Source organism: Eriocheir sinensis, chromosome 12, assembly GCF_024679095.1.
Source record: "Eriocheir sinensis breed Jianghai 21 chromosome 12, ASM2467909v1, whole genome shotgun sequence".
Taxonomy (NCBI): domain Eukaryota; kingdom Metazoa; phylum Arthropoda; class Malacostraca; order Decapoda; family Varunidae; genus Eriocheir; species Eriocheir sinensis.
This window is the reverse complement of record NC_066520.1, coordinates 21,070,447-21,093,563: the sequence shown is the minus strand read 5'-3', so window position 1 is coordinate 21,093,563 and position 23,117 is coordinate 21,070,447. Positions and strand designations below refer to the sequence as shown.

Genomic DNA, 23,117 nt, shown 5'->3' with positions numbered 1-23,117 from the left:
TGCATATCTATTTGACCTTCCCTTTGCTCACTCCCTTCTGGTTCCCCGTACCCTCCTGAATACTAACACAAAATACCCTTCACTTTAAAGACTGCCACTTCATCTCTGTATTGTTTCATTATTAGCGGTACAACACAAACTAAAGCATTATTCGTCATCTTTTGAGTCCATATAGTCACCCCCCCACTTTTGTTTGGCAGTAATGTACATGTCTTTGTCCAACAGGTAGACGCTGGCTGAAGGAGTGCGTCGCGGCGTCTCACCTGTGGCCGTGATGCGCTCGCTGGGCGGGAACCACGTGGCGGCGACCATGGCGGGCAGCGAGAGGGTGAAGCAGGCGGCGAAGGCGAACAGGACGGAGCTGACGTGACACATCCTGCGGGAGACACCTCAGCCGTGAGTCCAACGTGCAGTCATCTTAGTGATAGTAACGTTCTGGATTATGTACCGTATAGAAAGTTGTGAGGGTGGGTAAAGAGGAAATCCATGGCGCTTTTCAGAACACACACACACACACACACACACACACACACACACACACTATCACTATCACTATCACTATCACTATTATGGATATTAACACAATACAGTAATTACGTTAACAGTCCGGCTTCTCTCCTACCTTAGGTTTACTCACTCATACTGTTTTAGCTTCGAGTAATGTTTTTCTCCTAGCTGTGCAGGATTCATGAGCGTATACGTATCATCAGTACTATGAATGACTAATATAAAAAAACGTTACTAAACCATCACACTCGTCAACGTTTCAGTTCGGGCACCTCCGCGTCCCTGGGCCTGGTATACTTACACGGTGAAGACTGCCTCCTGCGACGTGAAGCAGCGTAGCATCGTGCCCAGCGTGAGGAACAGCGCGCACACCCCCATGGCCAACTGCAGACCTACGGGAGGACATACGAGCTTCAAGGACGTGGGACTTGGGTGAGTAGGAGGCCTTATATCAACAGCTCCATTAGTAAACTTTTGGAGTGGTAACTATGGAAGAGAGTTTGTGTTTTGTGTTGGTAACTGTGCTTGTGTCGGGTATTGCGTTTGTGTTGGTAATGGTGTTTGTGTCGGGTATTGCGTTTGTGTTGGTAACTGTGTTTGTCGGGTATTGCGTCTGTGTTGGTAATGGTGTTTGTGTCGGGTATTGCGTCTGTGTTGGTAATGGTGTTTGTGTCGGGTATTGCGTTTGTGTTGGTAACTGTGTTTGTGTCGGGTACTGCGTTTGTGTTTGTCATTGTGCTTGTTTGTGTCAGTTATTGTGTTTGTGTCGGTTATTTTCTCGTATACTCGTGAATCTAAACATTGAACATTTCTTAGTGGTTCTGCTCCGCGTCTCATAGTTTGGGGAGCCTTGTCTTCGTTGGTTATTGTTTGGGCTTTGAATTTTGTGATGGTTACTCTGCCATGCACTTAGGAATCCACACGCAATCAAAATTTCATCATCATTCTACTTTATTTCGTAAATCTAGAAGTTCAGGGACTGGGGTTCACGCACACACATTAGACAGGGCTTTCGTAGGAGTTTGGGGCATTTTCAAGGGTAGTTTAATGACCCTGGTGGTAGTTTGACCCTTCTTCTATGCTATGATTGTGAAAAAGCACTCATGAAAACCCGATTGATCTCCTTTTTGACCTTTGGAAAGAGTTGATTTGAGTTCCGGAGCGTCTGAGAATATCGATCCTGAGTTTGCCCCTCCACACACTGCACCATCAACCCCTCCACACCACACCACCAACCCCTCCACACCGCACCACCGGGCCCTCCACATCATGCGTACCTACCTAGTCTTCCGGAGAGCCACACCATTGGGAAGGTGAAGACGACCACGATGATGGGCCCCCAGCTAGGGAACGCGGCGATGGTGGCGTCGTCCCAGCTCGGGAACGCCGCCTGGGCCGACTCCGCGATCGGCCCGAACGTGCCCCACACCAATGTCTGTAAACGGCGGTGAATTTGATCGAAGTTTTTGGACATCATTATAACAACTTAGTGAAGGAAGGCGAAAGGGAGATAGAGTGAAGACAGTGGGAAAGAGAAGGAGAATGAGAGCAAGAGTGAAGAAGAAGAGAGAGAGAGAGAGAGAGAGAGAGAGAGAGAGAGAGAGAGAGAGAAAGGAGACACTCACCTGTATAAAGCCTATGAACGAAAACACCGTCAAGATCCAGAACCTCGTCTTGTACACCTGGAACGTATCCGGCGGTGGCTTGGCGGGGACGGTTCCGAGCTCCTCCGAGGCGACCGAGTTGTTGGCGGCATTACTAGTGGGCGGGGTCGCTTTTTCTTGGCTCGGTGAGGTCTTGTCGGGCGCCTTGTCTGTCGGCGAGGTGTAAGGCAGGTCACGGCCGTCATCTGGTGGGTTGTCTCTCTCTGGGTGTCTTGCCTTCTCCTCCTCTCCTTCCCCCTCCCCGACTGCACTCTGATCGTGGCCTGAAAAAACATATATAGAGTGGTGTGTGTGCTCGGGATGCTATGTGTGTGTGTGTGTGTGTGTGTGTGTGTGTGTGTGTGTGTGTGTGTGTGTGTGTGTGTGTGTGTGTGTGTGTGTGTGTCTCTCTCTCTCTCTCTCTCTCTCTCTCACACACACACACACACACACACACACACACACACACACACAGTTCTCATATTGCTTCATGCTCTCTCGGTTCCAAAACTATCGGTCTTATCATGAATGGCACATTGGAGAATGAAAGAATATGTGACTTTAGTTTTTTTTCACATTTTTTTCTGGTCACATTACACGGTTTCCTGTTTTCCGTGTTTAAGTTTTAAGGGGATGTGGAGGTAAGGGATGTGGTGATGATGTGGAGTGGAGGTGACGTAGTGGGTTGATGTGGAAGTGGAAGGGAGACGTGGTAAAAGTGGACAGAAGAAGTGGATCATTATGTATATGTGGTGGTTTAATATCCTGTGTTTTTTTTTTTTTTTTGGATTTCCGTTTTTAAGTAAATTTCTTCGTTTTTAAATGTTTAGTAAAGTTATAGTCTGCCGAGGAGTGTCTGTGAACCTGATCTGTCTGTGGTCGGCGGACGAGGCTCAGGCAGTATTGCGTTACCTGCACGTGGAGAGCGTCGCGCCGGGTAGTAATAGTAGTAGTAGTAGTAGTAGTAGTAGTAGTAGTAGCCCTCCATGATTATGTGTCGGGAAAATAAACATGGGTGGAGGTATCATTTATGTAGTAGTAAAAAAAAAGTAGTAGTAGTAGTAATAGTAGTAGTAGTAGTAGTAGTAGTAGTAGTAGTAGTAGTAGTAGTAGTAGTAGACCCGTATTCTTCAACATATCGACACCGAAGTTCTCCCATTTGAAAAAACTCTCGTCGTCTAAGTTGCTGGGATTTTCATGGGCTGCTTTCCGCTTCTATAGTATTAGTTTTACACGACTTATGCGCCATGGCCGGGAAAATCACCCTTGAAAACCATCTTAATCTCCTCTGTGACCTTGGAAAATGGTCGTAATTGGAGTCTGATAAGTCTACGAGGGTGCCTGTTTGAAAAGCCTATCGTCGTAGAAGTTCCTGGGATTTTCATGGACTGTTTTGCGCTTTGAACGTGAAAATCACCCTTGAAAACCCTCTTAATCACCTCTGTGGCCTTGGGAAATGGTCGTAATTGGAGTCTGATAAGTTTACGGGGGTGCCCGTTTGAAAAGCCTATCGTCGTAGAAGTTGCTGGGATTTTCATGGACTGTTTTGCGCCTTGGAAAATGGTCGCAATGGAAGCTTGATATATTTACGAGAGCCTTAGTCATTGATACACTCTCACATCAGCTCAGCTATCTAAAAAAGGGGGGGGGGGGTCAATCGGGTTCTAATACGTCTTTCTTTGGGTTCATGGTACAGAGGGCCAAACTACCACCACATAAAACTACTAACTACTCAAATGAACTCGCGAATAAAAGCCCTTGGCAAAAATATGTGAACTTTGGCGACGAAATGTTTTAAAATACGACCCTATAGTCATTGATACCTCTTATTTTTGACTGAGGAAAGCGCACCACGAGAAACCAAATCACGTACAGTACTCGTAGATGAATGATCGCCGACTTCTTGCAACAATATACGTGTGAATGAACCCGTAGAGGAAACGTAAGGCGGCGAACACAACATTCCACTCTAGAGAAAACAGGTTTGCGACTTAGAAACAGCAGCAAGAACAAGAAGAAGACGGGGTCGGATAAAAAAACAAATGCATACCGATCCAAAATATTTCGCAACAACTGCAGTGCCGTCACATTCCTTTCGCTCAGCCTGTCATTAACTCATTCCACCTGCCGTGTATTGCTTCATTACGCTAATTGACTTCCTATTACTACCTGATTTTATGATGCTTAACGAAGAGTTGTATTACGGGTAGTGGACGTGTTTGTACCTGGCTCTCTACCTGGTCATCATTGCAGCTATTAAAGGGAAGGATTTGACGGTGATTGAGAGGAAGCGAGAGTTAGGAAAGGAGAAAGGGAGAGAGAGAGAGGGTGTGAGGGGTGAAGGGACAGAGAGAGGGCAACATGGAGTGAGTAAGGGAAGCAGAAAGGGAAGAAAAGGAAGGAGATTAAAAGTGCCATAATGAGAAAGGGGAGATATACAGAAGGGAAGAGAAAAGATAAAGAGGGGAAGGGATTATGGCAGGGAGAATGAAAGAAGGAGAAAGGGAGAGAGAAAAAGGGAAGGAGAATAAGAGAAAGAGGGGAGAGATGGATGTAGGGAGGTACGCAACGAGAGTGAGAGAAAGAGAATAGGAGAGAGAGATAGAGAAGGAGAAAGGGAGAAAGACGAGAGACGACGGTATGAAGGCAGGTAGAGAGAGAGAGAGAGAGAGAGAGAGAGAGAGAGAGAGAGAGAGAGAGAGAGAGAGAGAGAGAGAGAGAGAGAGAGAGAGAGAGAGAGAGAGAGAGAGAGAGAGAGAGAGAGAGAGAGAGAGAGTGCACAGTACATTCACACGAAGCCACAGTCACCACTAGGCAGCCCTGACAGAGAGAGACTCGCTGCCTTGCTCTGTGGGTCCTGATGTTGCCCGCTGACACTGACCAGAAACACGTCCAGGGAGAGAGAGGGAGAGGGAGAGAGGGGTGACTATACAAAGGTTACTGCGTCATATCCCTGTCTCCTCCCTTTTAACAGGCGTGGGTGTTGTTCTGTGTCCTATGCTGTATTACCGTGTCCGTTGTTTGGGTTACTCTGTCAGTACGCGTCTTTGTTTTTAACGGTGACTTGAGGTTTACGAGTATGAGACGTCCTTCCATCCACCTAGTATAGTTTACCTCACAAATATTGATACGGAGAGAAGAGAAAATGGATGTCTCTGGTAATTGATCCTCCTTTCGGCCACCTCTTCGGATTCTTTACGGGAGCAGCGAGTAGCGGGCTTTTTTTTTATTATTGTTTCCTTTATTTGTGCCCTTGTGCTGTGTCCTTTGTTGTAAAAAAAAAAAAATCTCTATGCAGCATCCGTGGTGAAGTGGTTAGCGCGTCTACCTCCAAATCCAAGGGTCCGAGTTCGCATCCCTGGGCCCGGGTAGACCTCGCGTAGCTCATCCAGCTGTTCATCCTTCCTTTAGTGTTGGTCGGTTAAAGGGTTGGCTTCTACTCTTGCTCTGCCTCCCTCTTCCTCCCATTCTCTTTCTTTCCTAACCTCTGCTCTCCATAATGGTATTTCACATACATACATCCCCTTCTTCCCCTCCTTTCTCAGGTGAGGGAGGAGGAGGAGGAGGAGGTAAGGAGAGAAGTGATGGAGAGGACGGTGGAGGTGGAGGAGGAGAAGGAGAAGGAGGAGGAGGTGTTTTAAAAGGAATTCAAAGAGGTGTGGAGTACATATATGGACAGGTGAGCATTGGAAAGGTAAACTGTGCTAACCCGTACATCACACCTGCCTGTAATTAACCTGAGATTAAAATACGCTAATTAACGCCAACACATTACCTAAACCAGCCCACCACAGGCAATAAAATTTTAATCACACTCCAGTAATTATAAACAGGGCCGGGGATGTCTATCGGTACATTTATTTATTTTGTGTGTGTGTGTGTGTGTGTGTGTGTGTGTGTGTGTGTGTGTGTGTGTGTGTGTGTAACGACCTTGGACATGGTAGGATCGCACACCACACACAGAGGCCAGGCGGCGAGGTGTTCGGATTTTAAAACATCTCGCCCCCCAAGTAAACATATTTGACAAGGCTTTCGTATGAGTTTTGGGCATTTCTAGTTGTAGTTTTATGACCCTGGTGGCAGCTTGACCCTTCTTCAGTAGCATAAATAGGTAATCTTACTTTCCTCTTCTTCTTCTTCTTCTTCTTCTTCTTCTTCCCCCAATTCTTTCTGTACTTTCCTTTTCTCTTCCTCCAACTCCCACTTTTCTCCCCTCTTCTCGTTTTTCTCATTCCCTAACTCTGTACTTTCCTCCTCTTCTTCTCCTTTCCCAAATTCTTTCTGTACTTTCCTTTCCTCTTCCTTCCACTCTTACTGTAGTCCTCTCTTCTCTTCTTTCTCATTCCCTAACGCTAATTGTACTTTCCTCTTCTTCCCATTCTCTTTTCCTTGGGCTAGCCGGTGTGTTGGGAGAACGGTGGGATAGGCGTGAGAGGGCGAGGGGGCGCGTGAGACGAGAGTGGTGAGTTGTCAGGTATCAGGTATGGCGAAAGTCATATCTCTAGCACACAAATGGTAGCGATAAGGGAATGAGCGGCGACGTGGCCTCTTAGCGTCGTATCTTAAAATATCTCGCCCCCCAAGTAAACATATTTGACAAGGCTTTCGTAGGAGTTTTGGGCATTTCCAGTTGTAGTTTTATGGCCCTGGTGGTAGTGTGACCCTTTTTCTGTACCATGAACCTAAGAAACACATATTTGACTAGGCTTTCGTAGGAGTTTTGGGCATTTCCAGTTGTAGTTTTATGGCCCTGGTGGTAGTGTGACCCTTCTTCTGTACCGTGAACCTAAGAAACACATATTTGACTAGGCTTTCGTAGGAGTTTTGGGCATTTCCAGTTGTAGTTTTATGGCCCTGGTGGTAGTGTGACCCTTCTTCTGTACCATGAACCTAAGAAACACATATTTGACTAGGCTTTCGTAGGAGTTTAGGGCATTTCCAGTTGTAGTTTTATGGCCCTGGTGGTAGTGTGACCCTTCTTCTATACCATGAACCTAAGAAACACATTTTTGACAAGGCTTTCGTAGGAGTTAAGGGCATTTCCAGGAGTAGTTTTATGGCCCTGGTGGTAGTGTGACCCTTCTTCTGTACCATGAACCTAAAGAAACACATTTTTGACAAGGCTTTCGTAGGAGTTTAGGGCATTTCCAGTTGTAGTTTTATGGCCCTGGTGGTAGTGTGACCCTTCTTCTGTACCATGAACCTAAGAAACACATATTTGACTAGGCTTTCGTAGGATTTTTGGGCATTTCCAGTTGTAGTTTTATGGCCCTGGTGGTAGTGTGACCCTTCTTCTGTACCATGAACCTAAGAAACACATATTTGACTAGGCTTTCGTTGGAGTTTTAGGCATTTCCAGTTGTAGTTTTATGGCCCTGGTGGTAGTGTGACCCTTCTTCTGTACCATGAACCTAAGAAACACATATTTGACTAGGCTTTCGTTGGAGTTTTAGGCATTTCCAGTTGTAGTTTTATGACCCTGGTGGTAGTGTGACCCTTCTCCTGTACCATGAACCTAAGAAACACATATTTGACAAGGCTTTCGTAGGAGTTTAGGGCATTTCCAGTAGTAGTTTTATGGCCCTGGTGGTAGTGTGACCCTTCTTCTGTACCATGAACCTAAGAAACACATATTTGACAAGGCTTTCGTAGGAGTTAAGGGCATTTCCAGTAGTAGTTTTATGGCCCTGGTGTGGTAGTGTGACCCTTCTTCTGTACCATGAACCTAAGAAACACATATTTGACAAGGCTTTCGTAGGAGTTTTGGGCATTTCCAGTTGTAGTTTTATGGCCCTGGTGGTAGTGTGACCTTTCTTCTGTACCATGAACCTAAGAAACACATATTTGACAAGGCTTTCGTAGGAGTTAAGGGCATTTCCAGTTGTAGTTTTATGGCCCTGGTGGTAGTGTGACCCTTCTTCTGTACCATGAACCTAAGAAACACATATTTGACAAGGCTTTCGTAGGAGTTAAGGGCATTTCCAGTAGTAGTTTTATGGCCCTGGTGGTACTGTGACCCTTCTTCTGTACCATGAACCTAAGAAACACATTTTTGACAAGGCTTTCGTAGGAGTTAAGGGCATTTCCAGTAGTAGTTTTATGGCCCTGGTGTGGTAGTGTGACCCTTCTCCTGTACCGTGAACCTAAAGAAACACTCATTAGAACCCGACTGACCCCTTCTTTGACCTTTAGAATTAGTTGATGTGAGAAGCGAAAGTGTCGTATAATGTCGACCTAAGTATTTTCTCTTTTCTGTATTTTCCATTTTTTTTTTATTCATGAGTCATATTTTTCTATTTGTCTATTTTTCTGATTGATAAAACTTCGTATAACACAAACATATAACAAACAAATTTCTGATATCGCTTTTTTTCCCATTTTTTATTCATGTCTTATATTTTTTCTTCTTTCTTTCTTATATATTTCTATTTATCTATATTCCTGACTGATAAAACTTCATATAACACAAACATATATACACAAACACATAACACAAACGAATTTCTGTTAACTCCTTTTTTTTATTTTTTTTATTCAAGGGTCTTATATTTTTCTATTTATTAATTTTCCTGACTGGTAAAATTTCATATAATACAAAAATATATTTACACTAACATATAACATAACGAATTTCTGATATATCTTTTTTTCCATTTTTTTTTTATTCATGAGTCTTATACTTTTCTATCTATCTATTTTCCTGACTGATAAAATTTCATATAACACAAACACAACACATACAAATTTCTGATATCTCTTTTTTCCATTTTTTTAATCACGAGTCATATTTTTTTTTCTGATTGGTAACATTTCATATAACACAAACAAATTTCTGATATCTCTTTTCTTCCATTTTTTTTAATCACGAGTCATATATTTCTATTTTCCTGACTGGTAACATTTCACAAAATACCAAATTTACTTAAGGATCGCCGGTAGAAACAAAGAATCAACGCGTTCACGCCTCTCAGAAAGTCAGCATGGAGATGAGACAGCATTATCGCACGGTAAACAAATCTATCGTTTTTTCATCTCACAAACTGACAGTCAAGGCCGTGATACATTAAAGTTACACTGCACGAACATGTGATATACGTAAGGAGCGAACTTCATTGATAAGATTAGCAACAACAGCACTTCCCATCGCCTTATTAAATGTACCGCTGACAGACCCAAGAGATACCTTATTGCTGTCACGTGGCGGCGGTGTGATGTTGATGCTTAATTGGAATGCATGTTTTTTTCCATCCTCCCTTTTGTCTCTACGTCGCGAACCTGTTGATGGATCTCTCGAGTGGGATGTCGTGTTCATCCTCTCATGTTTCCTCTATGGGTTCATTCACTCGTATACTGTTGCAGAGTTGGTTATTTTCGTCTACTACGTGATTTGCCTTTTTCCTCGTGGTGTGCTTTCCTGTCAAGGCTTTCGTAGGCAGGGTAGTTTGGTGGTAGTGTGAAACCTTCCTACACATTTGAATGTGAATGAAAAACAAAAAATAAGACTGTTGAGTAAATTGGCTATTTTTCATCTACTAAGTGATTCGCCTTTCCTCGTGGTGTGGTTTCCTCAGTCACTTGCATATATTTGACAAGACTTTCGTAGGCGTTTTGGGCATTTCCAGGGGTAGTTTAATGGCCCTGGTGGTAGTGTGACCCTTCCTCTGTACCATGAACCTGGAAAACGCTCATTAAAACCGGAGTAATCTCTTTTTCTGCTCTCCTAAGTGTATACATTTGACAAGGCTTTCGTAGGCGTTTCGGGCATTACCAGGGGTAGTTTAATGGCCCTGCTGGTAGTGTGACCCTTCCTCTGTACCATGAACGGCGGGCGTTCAGGCATTTTTCTAGGGTAGTTTAATGGCCCTGCTGGTAGTGTGACCCTTCCTCTGTACCATGAACGTGAAAAAACACTCATGAAAACTCGATTACTCTCCTTTTCGGCCTTTGTAAATAGTTGATGTGGGAGGTGGATGCGTCTGAGAATATCGATCTGTGCCCTTCCTTCTCCCTCGGTCAGGCCTGGTTCTAGTGGCACGAACTAACGGCGTATTGAGTTGGTGCGTATATTATTGCGTTGCTCGCCTGTTTAGGAGCGTGACGTCAGAGGGAAGGGTTGGGCGGGGAGGAGGGGAAGGCGACGAGGCGGAACAGGAGATGAAAAGGAAGTGTGGAGTGTATTATCTTTAGGTGTAGGGAGATATTAATAGAGGAAGAGGAGACGGAAGGTGTGGCGTCCCCCTATACAAGTAGACATGGTTATAGGCTAAGATGCGCGTGGTCTCAGTGTTCATCTCCGTCTCATTAGCCCTTGAATATGTAGTGGGTAAGAACTCGCTATTCTGAGACTGGGCAAGTGTGACATACGAGTTACCGCTGTTTACCTTACTCAAGAGAACTCAAGTAAGTGAAGTAACTAGGCATTTAATATCAACAAATGGCAATGGTTAGGACAATAAGTAGGAGTGTGAGGGAGAGATAGACAAAGAGACTGACAGATCGATAAATAACTGATACAAAGAGACAAGGGGAGACCGATCAGCAGATTGTATAAATAAGTTTGTGGAACATTGACATTGAAACCAGGAAACTCGAGGCACAAAACAGTATGAATGGAAACGTTTGGGAAAGTTACATGCCCATAAGTGAAATGCTGCAGGTTGATGTGAGTGAGATAGCGACGATGAGGAAAGTTAATTGTGGAAGGAGGAAATGTGGAGTGCTCTTCTAAAAGGGGACGATAGGAAAGATTGGAGTGCTTTAGTAGTGCTTTTGAGGGTCTGTGTCCAAAGGTTCAATGATACAAGCTGATGATGAAGACAACGAATATAAAGGAAAATTGTGAAAGAAGGAAAATGGGGGTACTCATCTAAAAGGAATAACTGGAAAGGCTGGAGAGCGTGGGTAGTGCCTTTGAGAGATAACAAGAAACGGGAAAGGGAGGGGGGAGTGTGTCGGAGGGAAAGTGACGTTACTGTTTCGAGGAATTGAAGTTGAGAGAAGGGAGAAGGTGAAGGAAAATGAATGAGGAGTACCTAAGAGAGGAAATGACTAATGCTTGTGCGAGTAAAAACTAGAAAGTAAGATTAGGAAAGATGAAGAAAGAGGAGCATTATGACAAAGGGCCTTGAGTAGGGAGTAAAACAAATGAGAGAGGAGGCGAAGAAAGGAACGTAAGAGAGATGCCATTATAGAGAACAGAGGTCAGGAAAGAAGGAGAATGGGAAGAAGAGGGAAATATAGAAAGAGCACAAGAAGAAGAGGAGAAGAGGGAAGAGTTGAGAAAAGAGAGAAGAGGGGGAGGAAGGAAGAGAAAAGGGAAAGTACAGAGAGATTTGAGGAATGATGAGAAGGAGAATAAAAGGGAAATATGATAAGAGTTGAGGAATGAAAATAGTAGGGAAAGATAAGTCAAAGAAGAGGAGAAAAATGAAATACAAAATACGTCGGGAAGAAGAAGAAACAGAGGAAAAAACACGACTAACAAATGAAGAAGAGAAGAGGAAAGTGCAAGTAGATTAGAAAGGAGGAAAAAAAAAGGAGGGAAGAGGGGAAGGAAGGAGAGTGGAGTACCCAACGGGGGGAGGGGGGGGGGGGCGACTCCGGGGTGTCTGGGGCTCAACAGGGACGCTCGTGGGCGCTGGCCGGGCGGCGCAACGCGATGCCACAACAACATTAAGCGGCCGGATGTTGACGCTTCCACTAGTTGAAGCCACACGCCAGTTTTTGTCTTCGTCATTAAACGGTGCGATAAGAGCTGTCTACCATGCTCCTCCTCCTCCTCCTCCTCCATTCTTCTTCTTCTTTTTCTTCTTCTTCTTCTTCTTCTTCCTCGTCATAGTTCTCGTCCCTGTCTCTTCTGTATCTCCTTTCCTCGTTTATCTTTCCTCCTCCTCCTCCGTCTACGACCTCCTTGAATATCCCTCCTCTTTCCCCCTTTTCTCTCTCTCCCTCCCTCTCTCTCTATCTCTCTCTCTCTCTCTCTATCTATCTCATGCCATCTACTCTCTTAATGCTGACCACGTTCTCACAGGTAACCTTCTCCTTGATAGTCACCAGCAGCATCCCTTCCTTTGTTCCTACCTCCGTCCTCTCTGGCCGCTCCCCCCTGCGTCCAATCCCACCCCAGCTCTCAGACAGATCCTCTTATAGCAAAGGTAACGCCCGGGGATGCTCAGAGTCAATCCCCCATTCGTAATCCACGTAATCTATTCATTCTCAAACCCGCCAGTTCTCTTTCATGAGGTACTGCAAGTTTCCGGGCATTGTGAAACGGACCCCACGCATTACACCGGTTGGAAGGAGAGTTAACCAGCCAGCCAGTCAACGAGCCATTACGTCATCCACTCGAGTGTCTCTGTAGATGTAAATTATCGCTTCTCTTAGGCGCTGACGTAAGGGTTCTTCAGTAGGGTGGTTTCGTGTTGCGGTATCAATGTTCCGACGGTGTTAGTTTAGCTGTGGGTCTCTCTGTTATGGCGTTTGTGTGTGTGTGTTTGTGTGTTTGTGTGGTAATTGTATCTCTCTATCTTCTGTCTATCTTCTCCACGTCTCTTTACCTTTATCATGATCGTCTCTTCTTACTTATTTTTTGCTTTCTTTCTTCTTTTTCTTCCTTTTCTTTCCTTTCTCCACGGCTGCTTTCTCCTGCTTCTTCTTCCTCCTTCCTCCTCTCTTTGTCCTTCGTTTTCCTTCACGATTCGTCTCTACTTGCATTTTTTTTCTTTAGTCCGTCTTACCTCTCTTTCTCTTTCTCCTTTCTCCTTCTTTTCGTTCCTTTCTACACGGCTGCTTTCTCCATCTTCTTCTTCCTCCTTCCTCCTCTCTTTGTCCTTCGTTTTCCTTCACGATTCGTCTCTACTTGCATTTTTTTTCTTCAGTCTGTTTTACTTCTTCTTCTTTCTCCTCCTTTTCGTTCTTTTCTCCACTTCTGCTTTCTCCTCCTTCTCCTTCCTTCCCTACTCTTTTTTTTTCTTTCCCTCTTCCTCGTCCTCCTTGTCTCCGTTCAAGCTCTCTCTCTCTCTCTCTCTCTCTCTCTCTCTCTCTCTCTCTCTCTCTCTCTCTCTCTCTCTCTCTCTCTCTCTCTCTCTCTCTCTCTCTCTCTCTCTCTCTCTCTCTCTCTCTCTCTCTCTCTCTCTCTCTCTCTCTGACTTTTAACTTTGCTCTCTCGTTTTCATGTCCCTCGATTTTCCGTCTTCCTTATATTTCTCATTTTAAGGATGAGCTAATTTTCACTTTTTATAATTTTCCTCCTCTCTTTATTTTCCTTGTTCATCATTTCTCTCTTTTCTTTCTCCTTCTTACTCGTTTTAAAGATGACGTACTTTTTCCTCATCATTCTCCTCCTCTTTGTTATTTTCCTTGTTTATTCTTTTTTTCATCATTTTCATCATTTTTTTACAGTTTTTATCATTCATCTCTTTATCATCATTCTCCTCGTCATTGTTGTCGTCTCCCATCTCCTGCTCTTTGTTATTTTCCTTGTTTAATCATTTATATTTTTCATCATTTTTATCAGTTTTTATCTTTATCTTTTTATCATCATTCTCCTCCTCCTTCTCCTCATTGTTGTTGTCTTCCCTTGTTCTTTAATCTCTTACTACTTCTCCTTCTCCTCCTGTTCTTGTTCAGGGTTTTTTTTTCTTCCAATTTAAACCGATGAATATTTTTAAGTAATTCCCCGAACACAAAAGTCACACGCACCAAAAATCTCTCTTCTTCTTTCCCTTCTTTCTTTCATTTCTTCCTTCTTCTCCTTCTCCTCTTGTTTATCTTTTTTTCATTCCCCTTTTCGTTGTTACTTCCCATTTTCTTTCACTTCTTTGTTCTCCTTCTCCTCCTTCTCTTGTTCACCATTTTTCCCTTTTCCTCCACTTTCATTTCCCTTGCTCTTTAATTTCTTCCTTCTCCTTCTCCTCCTCCTGCCCTTGTTCATCCTATTATTCATTTTCTTCCTCTTCATTTCCCTTGTTCTTTATTTTTTTTCCTTCTCCTTCCTTCTCCTTCTCCTGCCCTTGTTCATCCTGTTATCCTCTTCCTCCTCTTTGTTATCTCCCTTTGCTCTCTCACTTTTTCCTTCTCCTTCTTTCTCCTTTTGGTCTCGTTCATCCTTTTATCATTCTCCTCCTTGTCGTTATTCCCTTTGTTCTTTCATCTCTTCCTTCTCCTTCGTCTCCTTCTCCTCCTACTCTCCTTCATCATTTTATCCTTTTCCTTCTCCTTTTTATTTCCCTTGTTCTTTCACCTCTTCCTTCCCCTTTCGTCTCATTCTCCTCCTCCTGCTCTTCTTCATCCTTCGTTCTTATAATTTAAACTAATGAATTCTTCTAAGTAATTCCCCGAACAGAAATGTCACACCTACCCAAAAGCACTCTTCCCAGAATGACACCCACGTCACTCATACAATTATTATGACACTCGCTGACACCGTCCTCTCATTTATCTTCAACGGAAAGTAACGTAACAGAGGTGGATTGTGCAATTTAGCAATGACTATGAATAAACTAGACGGGAATTTAATGTTTTTGGTTGCAGTTTCATGATCGTAACGTGTAGGTAGAAGACGTCACAGAGGAATGAGAGGGAGAGGAGAAAGGTAGAAGTATACAAAGGAGGGAAAGAATAGGGAAGACTAAAGTAAAGAGTAGAGGTAATGTTTGGGGCATTCGTAATAGGTCAGCATCGAACCTGGGTGCATAGATCTGTAGGTAGACATGCTAACCACTATACCAGAGACGCGCAAACATATGATACACTTATGCACTTGCTTATGATACACTTATGCACTTGCTTATGTAGTAAAAGTAAGGTTTGGGGCATTCGCAATAGATGAGGGCTCGAACCTTGGACCGTAGATTCGTAGGTTGACATGCTAACCACTATACCAGAGACGCGCAAACATATGATACACTTATGCACTTGCTTATGTAGTAAAAGTAAAGTTTGAGGCATTCGCAATAGGTGAGGGCTCGAACCTTGGACCGTAGATTCATAGGTTGACATGCTAACCACTATACCAGAGACGCGCAAACTTTTGATACCCTTATGACTGCATGCTTTTGTTTATGTAGTGAAATTAAAGTTTGGGGCATTCGCAGTAGGTCATCATCGAACCTGGGTGCATAGATCCGTAGGTAGACATGCTAACCACTATACCAGAGACGCTCAAACTTATGATAACCTTATGACTGCTTTTGCTTATGTAGTCCCCTCATTCATTACTTAGGGAAAACGAATATGCAGAGAATAACAGTTGTAAAGTATTAAAAGAAGCATAAAGTCGTTGTAAAGTCGATGTTTTGGCTCTTGCAAGTAGTGTCATTATCTCAATTTACACCGTTTTCTGTTACTTATTTACACCGTCTCTCACTTAGCGCTAATGGGACTCAGTCGTGAAATGAAAGGGTTAGATTAGTGAAGTGAAGGAGTTAGATTAGATTCGGTTAGGTTAGGTTAGTAAAGGGAAGTGCTGGGGTTATGTTAGGTTAGGTTAGTGAAGGGAAATGAACGGGTTAGATTAGGTTAGGTTAGGTTAATGAAGTGATGGGGTTAGGTTAGGTTAGTGAAGTGAAGGGGTTAGGTTAGGTTAGGATAGTTTAGCGAAGTGCTGGGGTTAGGTTAGGTTAGGATAGGTTAGCGAAGTGATGGGGTTAGGTTAGATTAGGTTAGTGAAGGGAAGTGATGGGGTTAGGTTAGGCTAGGATAGATTAGCGAAGTGATGGGGTTAGGTTAGGTTAGGATAGATTAGCGAAGTGATGGGGTTAGGTTAGGTTAGGATAGGTTAGCGAAGTGATGGGGTTAGGTTAGTGAAGGGCAGTGCTGGGGTTAAGTTAGGTTAGGTTAGTGAAGTGAAGGGGTTAGATTAGGTTAGGTTAGGTTAATAAAGGGAAGGGGTTGGATTAGGTTAGGTTAGCCATGCAAGGGAGAACGTTAAGAAAGTAGGAAGTATTAGCCGCAAATATATTAGCTCGATATTCGGTGTAATTATCATCATCACTGTACATTTATATTAACACATATGTAAACCGTCCCTCATCTGCCGCCGATAGGAAACAACCATGCAAAGAAGAAACTTATATCACCTAACAATAATACGTTAACTTGTTGGATATTTGTTTTCCTTGAGTAGGTAATTCCACTATTATATGTGAGCTCTACCTATTTGAACAGCTATTCACACCGTCCCTCCCTTACCGCCAATAGGAAACAGCCATGCAAGAGAGGAAGTGATTAAGTTAACAGTAAATTCATAGACGGGTTGAAAATTCGCTGTCATGCTCCAATGGGTAACGGCATTATCACGCGGGAGCTCCACTTATTAAAACAGTTATTTACACCGTCCCTCCCTTACCGCCAATAGGAAACAGCCATGCAGGAGAGGAAGTGATTAAGTTAACAGTAAATTCATAAACGGTTTGAAAATTCGCTGTCATGCTCCAATGGGTAACGGGATTATAACGCGGGAGCTCCACTTATTCACACCGTCCCTCCCTTACCGCCAATAGGAAACAGCCATGCAGGGGAGGAAGTGATTAGGTTAACAGTAAATACATAGACCGATCGGAAATTCCCTGCCATGCTCGAGTACGTAAAGTCATTATCACGCGGGAGCTCGACTTACCGTGCGGGAAGGATGAGGAGGACGAGGGAGTGACAATGTCGAGACGAGCCGTGGAGGGGGAGGAGGGCGGCGTGGGGAGGCATGAGGCTTCTCCCCCCTCAGGCGCTATGGCGGGGTGAGGGGAGGTCGTTGAGGAGGGAGACGACAGGGAGCTCTGAGATTTCGATGCTAAATTGGCTCTTCTTAGGAGAGGCGTCGCAGGGAACGTCGGCTGAAAGGAAGGCGCCGCGCGGATGGACGGCGGCGTGCGTTGGTGAGGGGCGGGAGGTGGGGACGACGAACGCCGCTGTGATGGGGGCGTGGTTGATCGGTGTTGAGAGGCTGTGTTGGCAGGTCGAGGGCTCCTTGTGTCCTTTGGCGGTGATGAGGAGTACGATCTCGATTCAGGAGAGTCAGAAACACTGGGTAGAGGCGTGAGGTCGGATTCAGATCCCTTGGAAGGTGACTTTGATCCCTCAAGCGAAGTATTTGTCCCTGAGGTGTTACCCGTCGAACGCTGGTCTTCGAGGTCTGCTTCAGGTCTTCGGTCTCGTGCGTCTTCTCGTGGTGGGCTGACTAGCTTCGAGGTGAGGTCAGTGTCCGCCGGAGGGGAGATACTGACCGGCTCTGAAGGGGTGACTGGCTTACCCAAAGACACGGGGGGCGTTGGCTCCGTGATGTAGGACTCCGGGGGACATGTCGATAGGGAGTCGTGGCTGGAGTACCCTGACTCCGGCTGCCTCGACGGGTAGGACGGCACGGCGGGCGGTGCCTCCCTCGGCCTCGGTGACGGTGGCGCATTCTTCAGGGGAGAGGTTTTCTGGGATTGTGGTGGTGGTGAGTGCGCCGGCCTCTCAATCTTAGTCCCTTTAGGCTGCAGTACCCGCGGTGGTGGTTTACTGGGCAGCGCCGGGGGTGTTCTGGGCACTGGTGGCGGTGGCGTTGAAGGGGCGTTGTGTGTCTGCTGCGGGAGCAACGTGGCGGGCAGTGGAGGGTGTGACGCCACAGGCTCAGGGTGGAAGGTGTTGAAGGTGGGATGAGTCGTGGAAGGCCTTAGTCCAGCGGTGTCTTGAATGACAGGCTGGGGAAGGGAAGCGGGATGGTCGACTGGTCTTGATGACGAGGGGGGAATATTGGCAGGCCGTGAGGGCGATGAATTAGCGTAAGGTGGCCCTGGAGGAAGCAAAGCAGAGGTGTTGGTAGGCCTTGTAGGTGAGGCGACATGGTGGTTGAGTCTTGGTGGCGAGCCAGGGACATTATAAGGCCTCTCATGCGGAAAGTTAGCATTGGCAGGCCCTTGTGGGGGGGGTGAGGCAGGTGCTCTGAAGGTGGTGAGCTCCGGCGGGTGTGAAGAAGGGATGCCATGAGCCTCTAAGGGAGCGGCCTGTATGGTAGGAAGCTGTCGATGGGGAGGAGGCCCTTTGTGAAGAGGGAAATCTCCTGTCCCAGCACTGACCTCGGACAGCGGCGGGAGGTGGTCAGGGTGGGGCTGTTGACCTTGGTAATAATTCTGCCTCGGGGGTGGTTGGTTTATCCCCGGGGGCCTGTACCCTGTAGGTGGCCTGTATCCTGCACCTGGAGGCCGTGAGCGGAGTCTAGAGGGTCGAATGACTACCGCTGGGGGAGGGCAAGGCTTCGGGGGAGGGTAAACTGGGTGGGGCATAGGGATGGGGAGGGCATTCCGCTGAGCAAGGGCATAGGACTTCCTTTTCCAGCTGGTGTCCTCGAGGTCATCTCTCTCTGCCGTTGTTGGTCTGGCCGTGCGTCGCATCCTCTCCCTTGTGTCAGGTCCTTGCTCACTCACTCACTCGCTCACTCGCTCACTCACTCCTCCGTATCATATTTGGGTCATCGTTTATCGCTTTTTTTTTCAGTTTTTTATCTCATTCTGGTCGTTTTTGTTTTTTCTTTTTTTTTGTGTTGTCTTTCGCGAGTCACATCTGTACACGATTATCTTATTCTTTTGTGTTCCCGAGAGGCCGATAAGGTGCGTCCGCTTCTGTGTTGATATATTTAGTTGGACTGTAATTGTTTTAGTATGTTATTTTGTACTAATTTACGACTACCACTTTTACTTGTGTTACTACTACTACTACTACTACTACATCCACTACTACTACTACTACTACTACTGCTACCACTACTTCTATAATATTACTACTACTACTACTACTACAAATAATAATAATAAAAAACAATAATGAAAGAATACAAATAAACAAACAAATAAAGTAACAAATCCACATACGAACGGCCCGACCACAAACCGAGTGCACAAACAAACAAACAAACAAAAAAAAACACAACACGAAATTACCAAAGGAGCAAACAAAAACAAAACAAAAACTCACGTAACCGAAGCCGTAACAATATCCCCGAACCGTAACAAAACCGTAACCATTTCTCTTTATGTGCATCTACGCGCTTCTGGTTCAATTTCCCCCGAGCGCCACGTACCCGTAACCACAACGCTCACCCCCGTCCCTTTCAAACTCCTAATTCATTCCTTACCGAGTGTCTGCATGCTTCGTTGTCACGGCGCAGGACGAGAACTCGGCGTGACCCTCCCCCAACACCTGCCGTCGACCTACTGGCTGCCCACACTCACACACACTCACTCACACTCTTACACACACACACACACACACAGTAGTCCCCTCCGCCGGCCATAGGGGGATACTGCTATCTCCGTCGCTCTATGATAATTTATAGTCAAAGATTGTCGGCGTTGGCTCTGATTGAAACATCGTCACCTTTCCCTTTCTCCCTCTGTGTGTGTGTGTGTGTGTGTGTGTGTGTGTGTGTGTTCGCGCGCTTTCGTAACCCGATGCACTTTTGCAGGTATTATGTTATGCATGTACCCTTTCCCCAGCACTTCTTCCCCCACCTCCTCCCTTCCTCACCCTCACCACCACCACCACCGCCTTCACCTTCTCCCTGCCATCCACGAGGTCATATTCTCAAAGGTTTCATGACTTACACACTCGTATTTGACAAGGCTTTCATCGAGGTTGTTGTGTTAGTATTTCCATCCGCAGTGTTGAGTCTAGTGATAGTTTAACAAGACTTCTACATTCTAAACATCAAAACTACACTTGAGAACCCGACTAATTCCCTTTGTGGCCTTTGAAAATTAGTCCTGAGAGGCGAAAGCGACTTAGAACACATGCTACATCGTCTCCTAAATCCTGTCATCTCCTAAACCGTCTGCACCATGAACATCAAAACCACTCATGATATCCCGACTAATTCCCTTTGTGGCCTTTGAAAATTAGTCCTGAGAGGCAAAAGCGACTTATAACACATGCAAAATCGTCTCCTAAGTAAGCCTTCAGCACAGGGCAACCCATCACGGCCTCTGCCACCGGAGCACTGTCCCGTCCAGCCATATCTATTAAAGCCACTCCCAAGCCGCCACCACGAAGCCCCTTGCCATTAGCCAGAGGTAAGCCAGCAGTAACCTCTAACTGGAGTCTTCCCGTGGCGAGCTGCGGGCATTATCAACACCGACCGCCCTTCAGTGATAAAGATGCGAAGGGGTGATAGGGGAACGAGAGAGAGAGAGAGAGAGAGAGAGAGAGAGAGAGAGAGAGAGAGAGAGAGAGAGAGAGAGTGAGAGTGAGAGTGAGACGAAGGGAGACTCGGTAATATAATAAACAAAATGACATTAAAAATAGCAACACGGACATAAAAGAAAGAAAGAAAAAGAGCTTCACGCATAGAATGAAAAGGAGAGCAAGAACGAAAATAGAAACACCTGCTAGTAATAAGGTCAAAAATAGAAGTGAGAAAGGAAGTTATATATATGGACATGTAAACAAAGAACGTGCTGTATAAACGTCCAAAGAGCGGGGAACGGATGACTGCAGGAGTGTTTTCGTTAAGCAGAGGACAAGAATATCCATCTGGCGCCTAGTTCACGGATTCTGCCGCGCTGGGAAATTAGGAAAGGGAAGGGAGCATAAGGAAAGGAAGGGAAGGTAGGGAAAGGAAGGGAAGAAAGGGAGCGGTAGGGAAAGGAAAGGAAGGAAGGGAACGTAGGGAAAGGAAGGGAAATGAAGGGAACGGTAGGGAAAGGAAGGGAAGGTAGGGAGCGTAGGGAAAGGAAGGGAACGGTAATGAAAGGTAGGGAAAGGAAGGGAAAGGTAGGGAAAGGAAGGGGAAGTAGGGAAAGGAAGGGAAAGTAGGGAAAGGAAGGAAAAGTAGGGAAGGGTAGGGAGAGTAAATAAAGGAAGGAAAGGTAGGGAAAGAAAGGGAGAGTAGGGAAAGGAAGAGAATGAAGGGAAAGGAAGGAAACGGTAATGAAAGGAAGGAAAGGTATATGGAAAGGAAGGGAAAGGAAGGAAAAATAAGGAAAGTAAGGGAAGGTAAGGAAAGGAAGAGGAAAGTAGGGAAATGAAGGGAAAGCAAGGGAAGGAAGAGAAGGAAGGAAAAGGAAGGAAAATTAAGGAAAAGAATTAACCCAATCTCCGTTACATGGGAAAACAGAGAAAAGGGAGGATCTGCAGCTTGGGAAAATAGTGAAAGGATGGGAAAATAAGGAAAATAAAGAACCCAATTTCGACAGCATAGGAAAGTAGAGAAAGAAAGGAACCCAATCAGTGACCAATTTTTTTTTCTGGTGTAAGGATAAGTGGGAAAGAAAGGAACTATCTCATCTCTACTGCATGGAAAAATAGGAAAAGAAAGAAAAGAAAGTTGAAAATGGGAAAAAGAAACTGATTAAGGTTGGTAATCTCAAACACCTCCTCCTCTCACATCAACTACAAATTTCCAAAGGGCGAAAAAGGAGATCAATCGGGTCCTAATGAGTGTTTCTTTAGGTTCATGGTACAGATGAATGTCCACACTACTTGAAGGGTCATAAAGCTACCCCTTGGAAATGCCCGACACTCCTTTTTTTTTTTTTTTTTTTTTTTTTTTTTTGACAGCCAAGGGGCCAAAAAAAAAACATTAATAAAAAAAAAAAGCTACCTGCGCTGCTAAAAAAGAATCCAAACTCCTACGAAAGCCTTGCCAAGTATATGTGTTTGCTTGGATACCGAAACATTTAAGAATATGACCCTAAACCTCATGCTGCATAGAAAATGGGAAAAGAGAAGACCAACCATCCTGCTGTGTGTTGGAAATAGATAGTGACCAAGTCTATCTACGCGGGAAATAGGAAAATGGGGTAATCAAACCAACTTTTGCATAAGGAATAGGATAAAGAAAAGACTAACCCTCCTAATGTGTGTGGGAAATAGGTTCAGGACAGTAACCAACCCTCCCTCCTCCTACCTCAACAATATACAGGGAGGAGAAGTGACTAGGCCTCTTACTGCATGGGAAAATTAAGTGGAAAGTGACTAGTACTCTTCCTTTTGCCATATATGAAAAGAAGGGAAAGGAAGTCACCAATTCTACCGTAGTTTCTCTCTCTCTCTCTCTCTCTCTCTCTCTCTCTCTCTCTCTCTCTCTCTCTCTTGTGTCCATTCGTGTAAGGGGTGAAGAGCAGTGAACGAGGGACGAGGAAGAGAGAGAGAGAAAGCTGTTTTGGAAGATATAGAAAGACAGAGTGATCATGCCTCCCTCTCTCTCTCTCTCTCCCTCTTATGTCCATTCGTGCAAGGGGTGAAGAGCATGAAACGAGAGAGAGAGAGAGAAAGAGATGATAATGAAGGGAGATGGAGGAAGGGGAAGGGTCAGGAAGGGGGAGGTGCAATGAGGGGGGCAGGAAGGGAAGGGGTCGGCCCATAGAAGGAAGGGGAAGGGTGCAAGAGAGAGAGAGAGAGAGAGAGAGAGAGAGAGAGAGAGAGAGAGAGAGAGAGAGAGAGAATGAAGCTAATATCTCTTTCATGCAAACACAAGATAAAAAATAGTATACTCCATCAGGACATACGTGGCTTTATAGTATGAGTCTTAAGCTGCAAGGTACTTAGGACAGTGAGTATTGTTTGGTTTCTAATGGATAAAAGCAAGTATCAAAGGGGGGAACTAATATATAAATCGGTATATTGAAAATGGAACACGAATGAACCGCAGGAGTGAGTAAACGTTAAATTACTTGGGTTCAGAAATAAGATAAGCAATTAAGATAGGAAGGGAAAGGAAGGGAAAGGAGGGAAAGGAAGAAAAGGAAGGAAAATTAAGGAAAAGAAGGAACTCAATCTCCGTTGCATGGGAAAACAGAGGAAAGGGATGCATTGGATTTTAAAGAGTGTAAGAATGAATGGAATAAGCGTGTCAGCCATGAGGTCACTTTTCTGAACTCTTTCTTATACGGATAGTGTTTAGCGGCTTTTTTTCTCATTGTTTAGTCTCTTTTTCCCCTTGAGCTGCTTCCTGTACTGTATAAAAACAACAACTAATACTCAGAAGTCTTTGAAAAT

At 44.9% G+C, this 23,117-nt stretch overlaps 1 protein-coding gene and 1 long non-coding RNA gene across 5 annotated transcripts in view; both read right to left on the bottom strand.

Moving 5' to 3' along the window:
* Positions 1-23,117, bottom strand: part of LOC126997601 (basic proline-rich protein-like) — a 32,605-nt gene that overhangs the window by 7,443 nt on the left and 2,045 nt on the right. Inside the window, exons 2-6 of one of the 3 annotated variants that reach the window (XM_050858779.1) lie at positions 16,768-18,768; positions 2,133-2,434; positions 1,789-1,942; positions 809-899; positions 264-376 (exon numbers count right to left, since the gene is read on the bottom strand). In XM_050858779.1, the coding sequence (XP_050714736.1) occupies positions 264-376; positions 809-899; positions 1,789-1,942; positions 2,133-2,434; positions 16,768-18,517 (2,410 nt within the window). In that variant the 5' untranslated portion in view covers positions 18,518-18,768. The remainder of the gene's footprint in view (positions 1-263; positions 377-808; positions 900-1,788; positions 1,943-2,132; positions 2,435-16,767; positions 18,769-23,117) is intronic. The other 2 variants (XM_050858780.1, XM_050858781.1) reach the window with 2 other exon arrangements.
* Positions 6,038-9,578, bottom strand: LOC126997605 (uncharacterized). Of its 2 annotated transcripts, none has more exons than XR_007752213.1 (2): positions 7,666-9,578; positions 6,038-7,353 (listed from the first exon to the last, which is right to left on the bottom strand). It is a non-coding gene; the product is annotated as an uncharacterized LOC126997605 (long non-coding RNA). The 2 variants fall into 2 exon arrangements; XR_007752214.1 differs by having other exon boundaries at positions 6,038-7,040.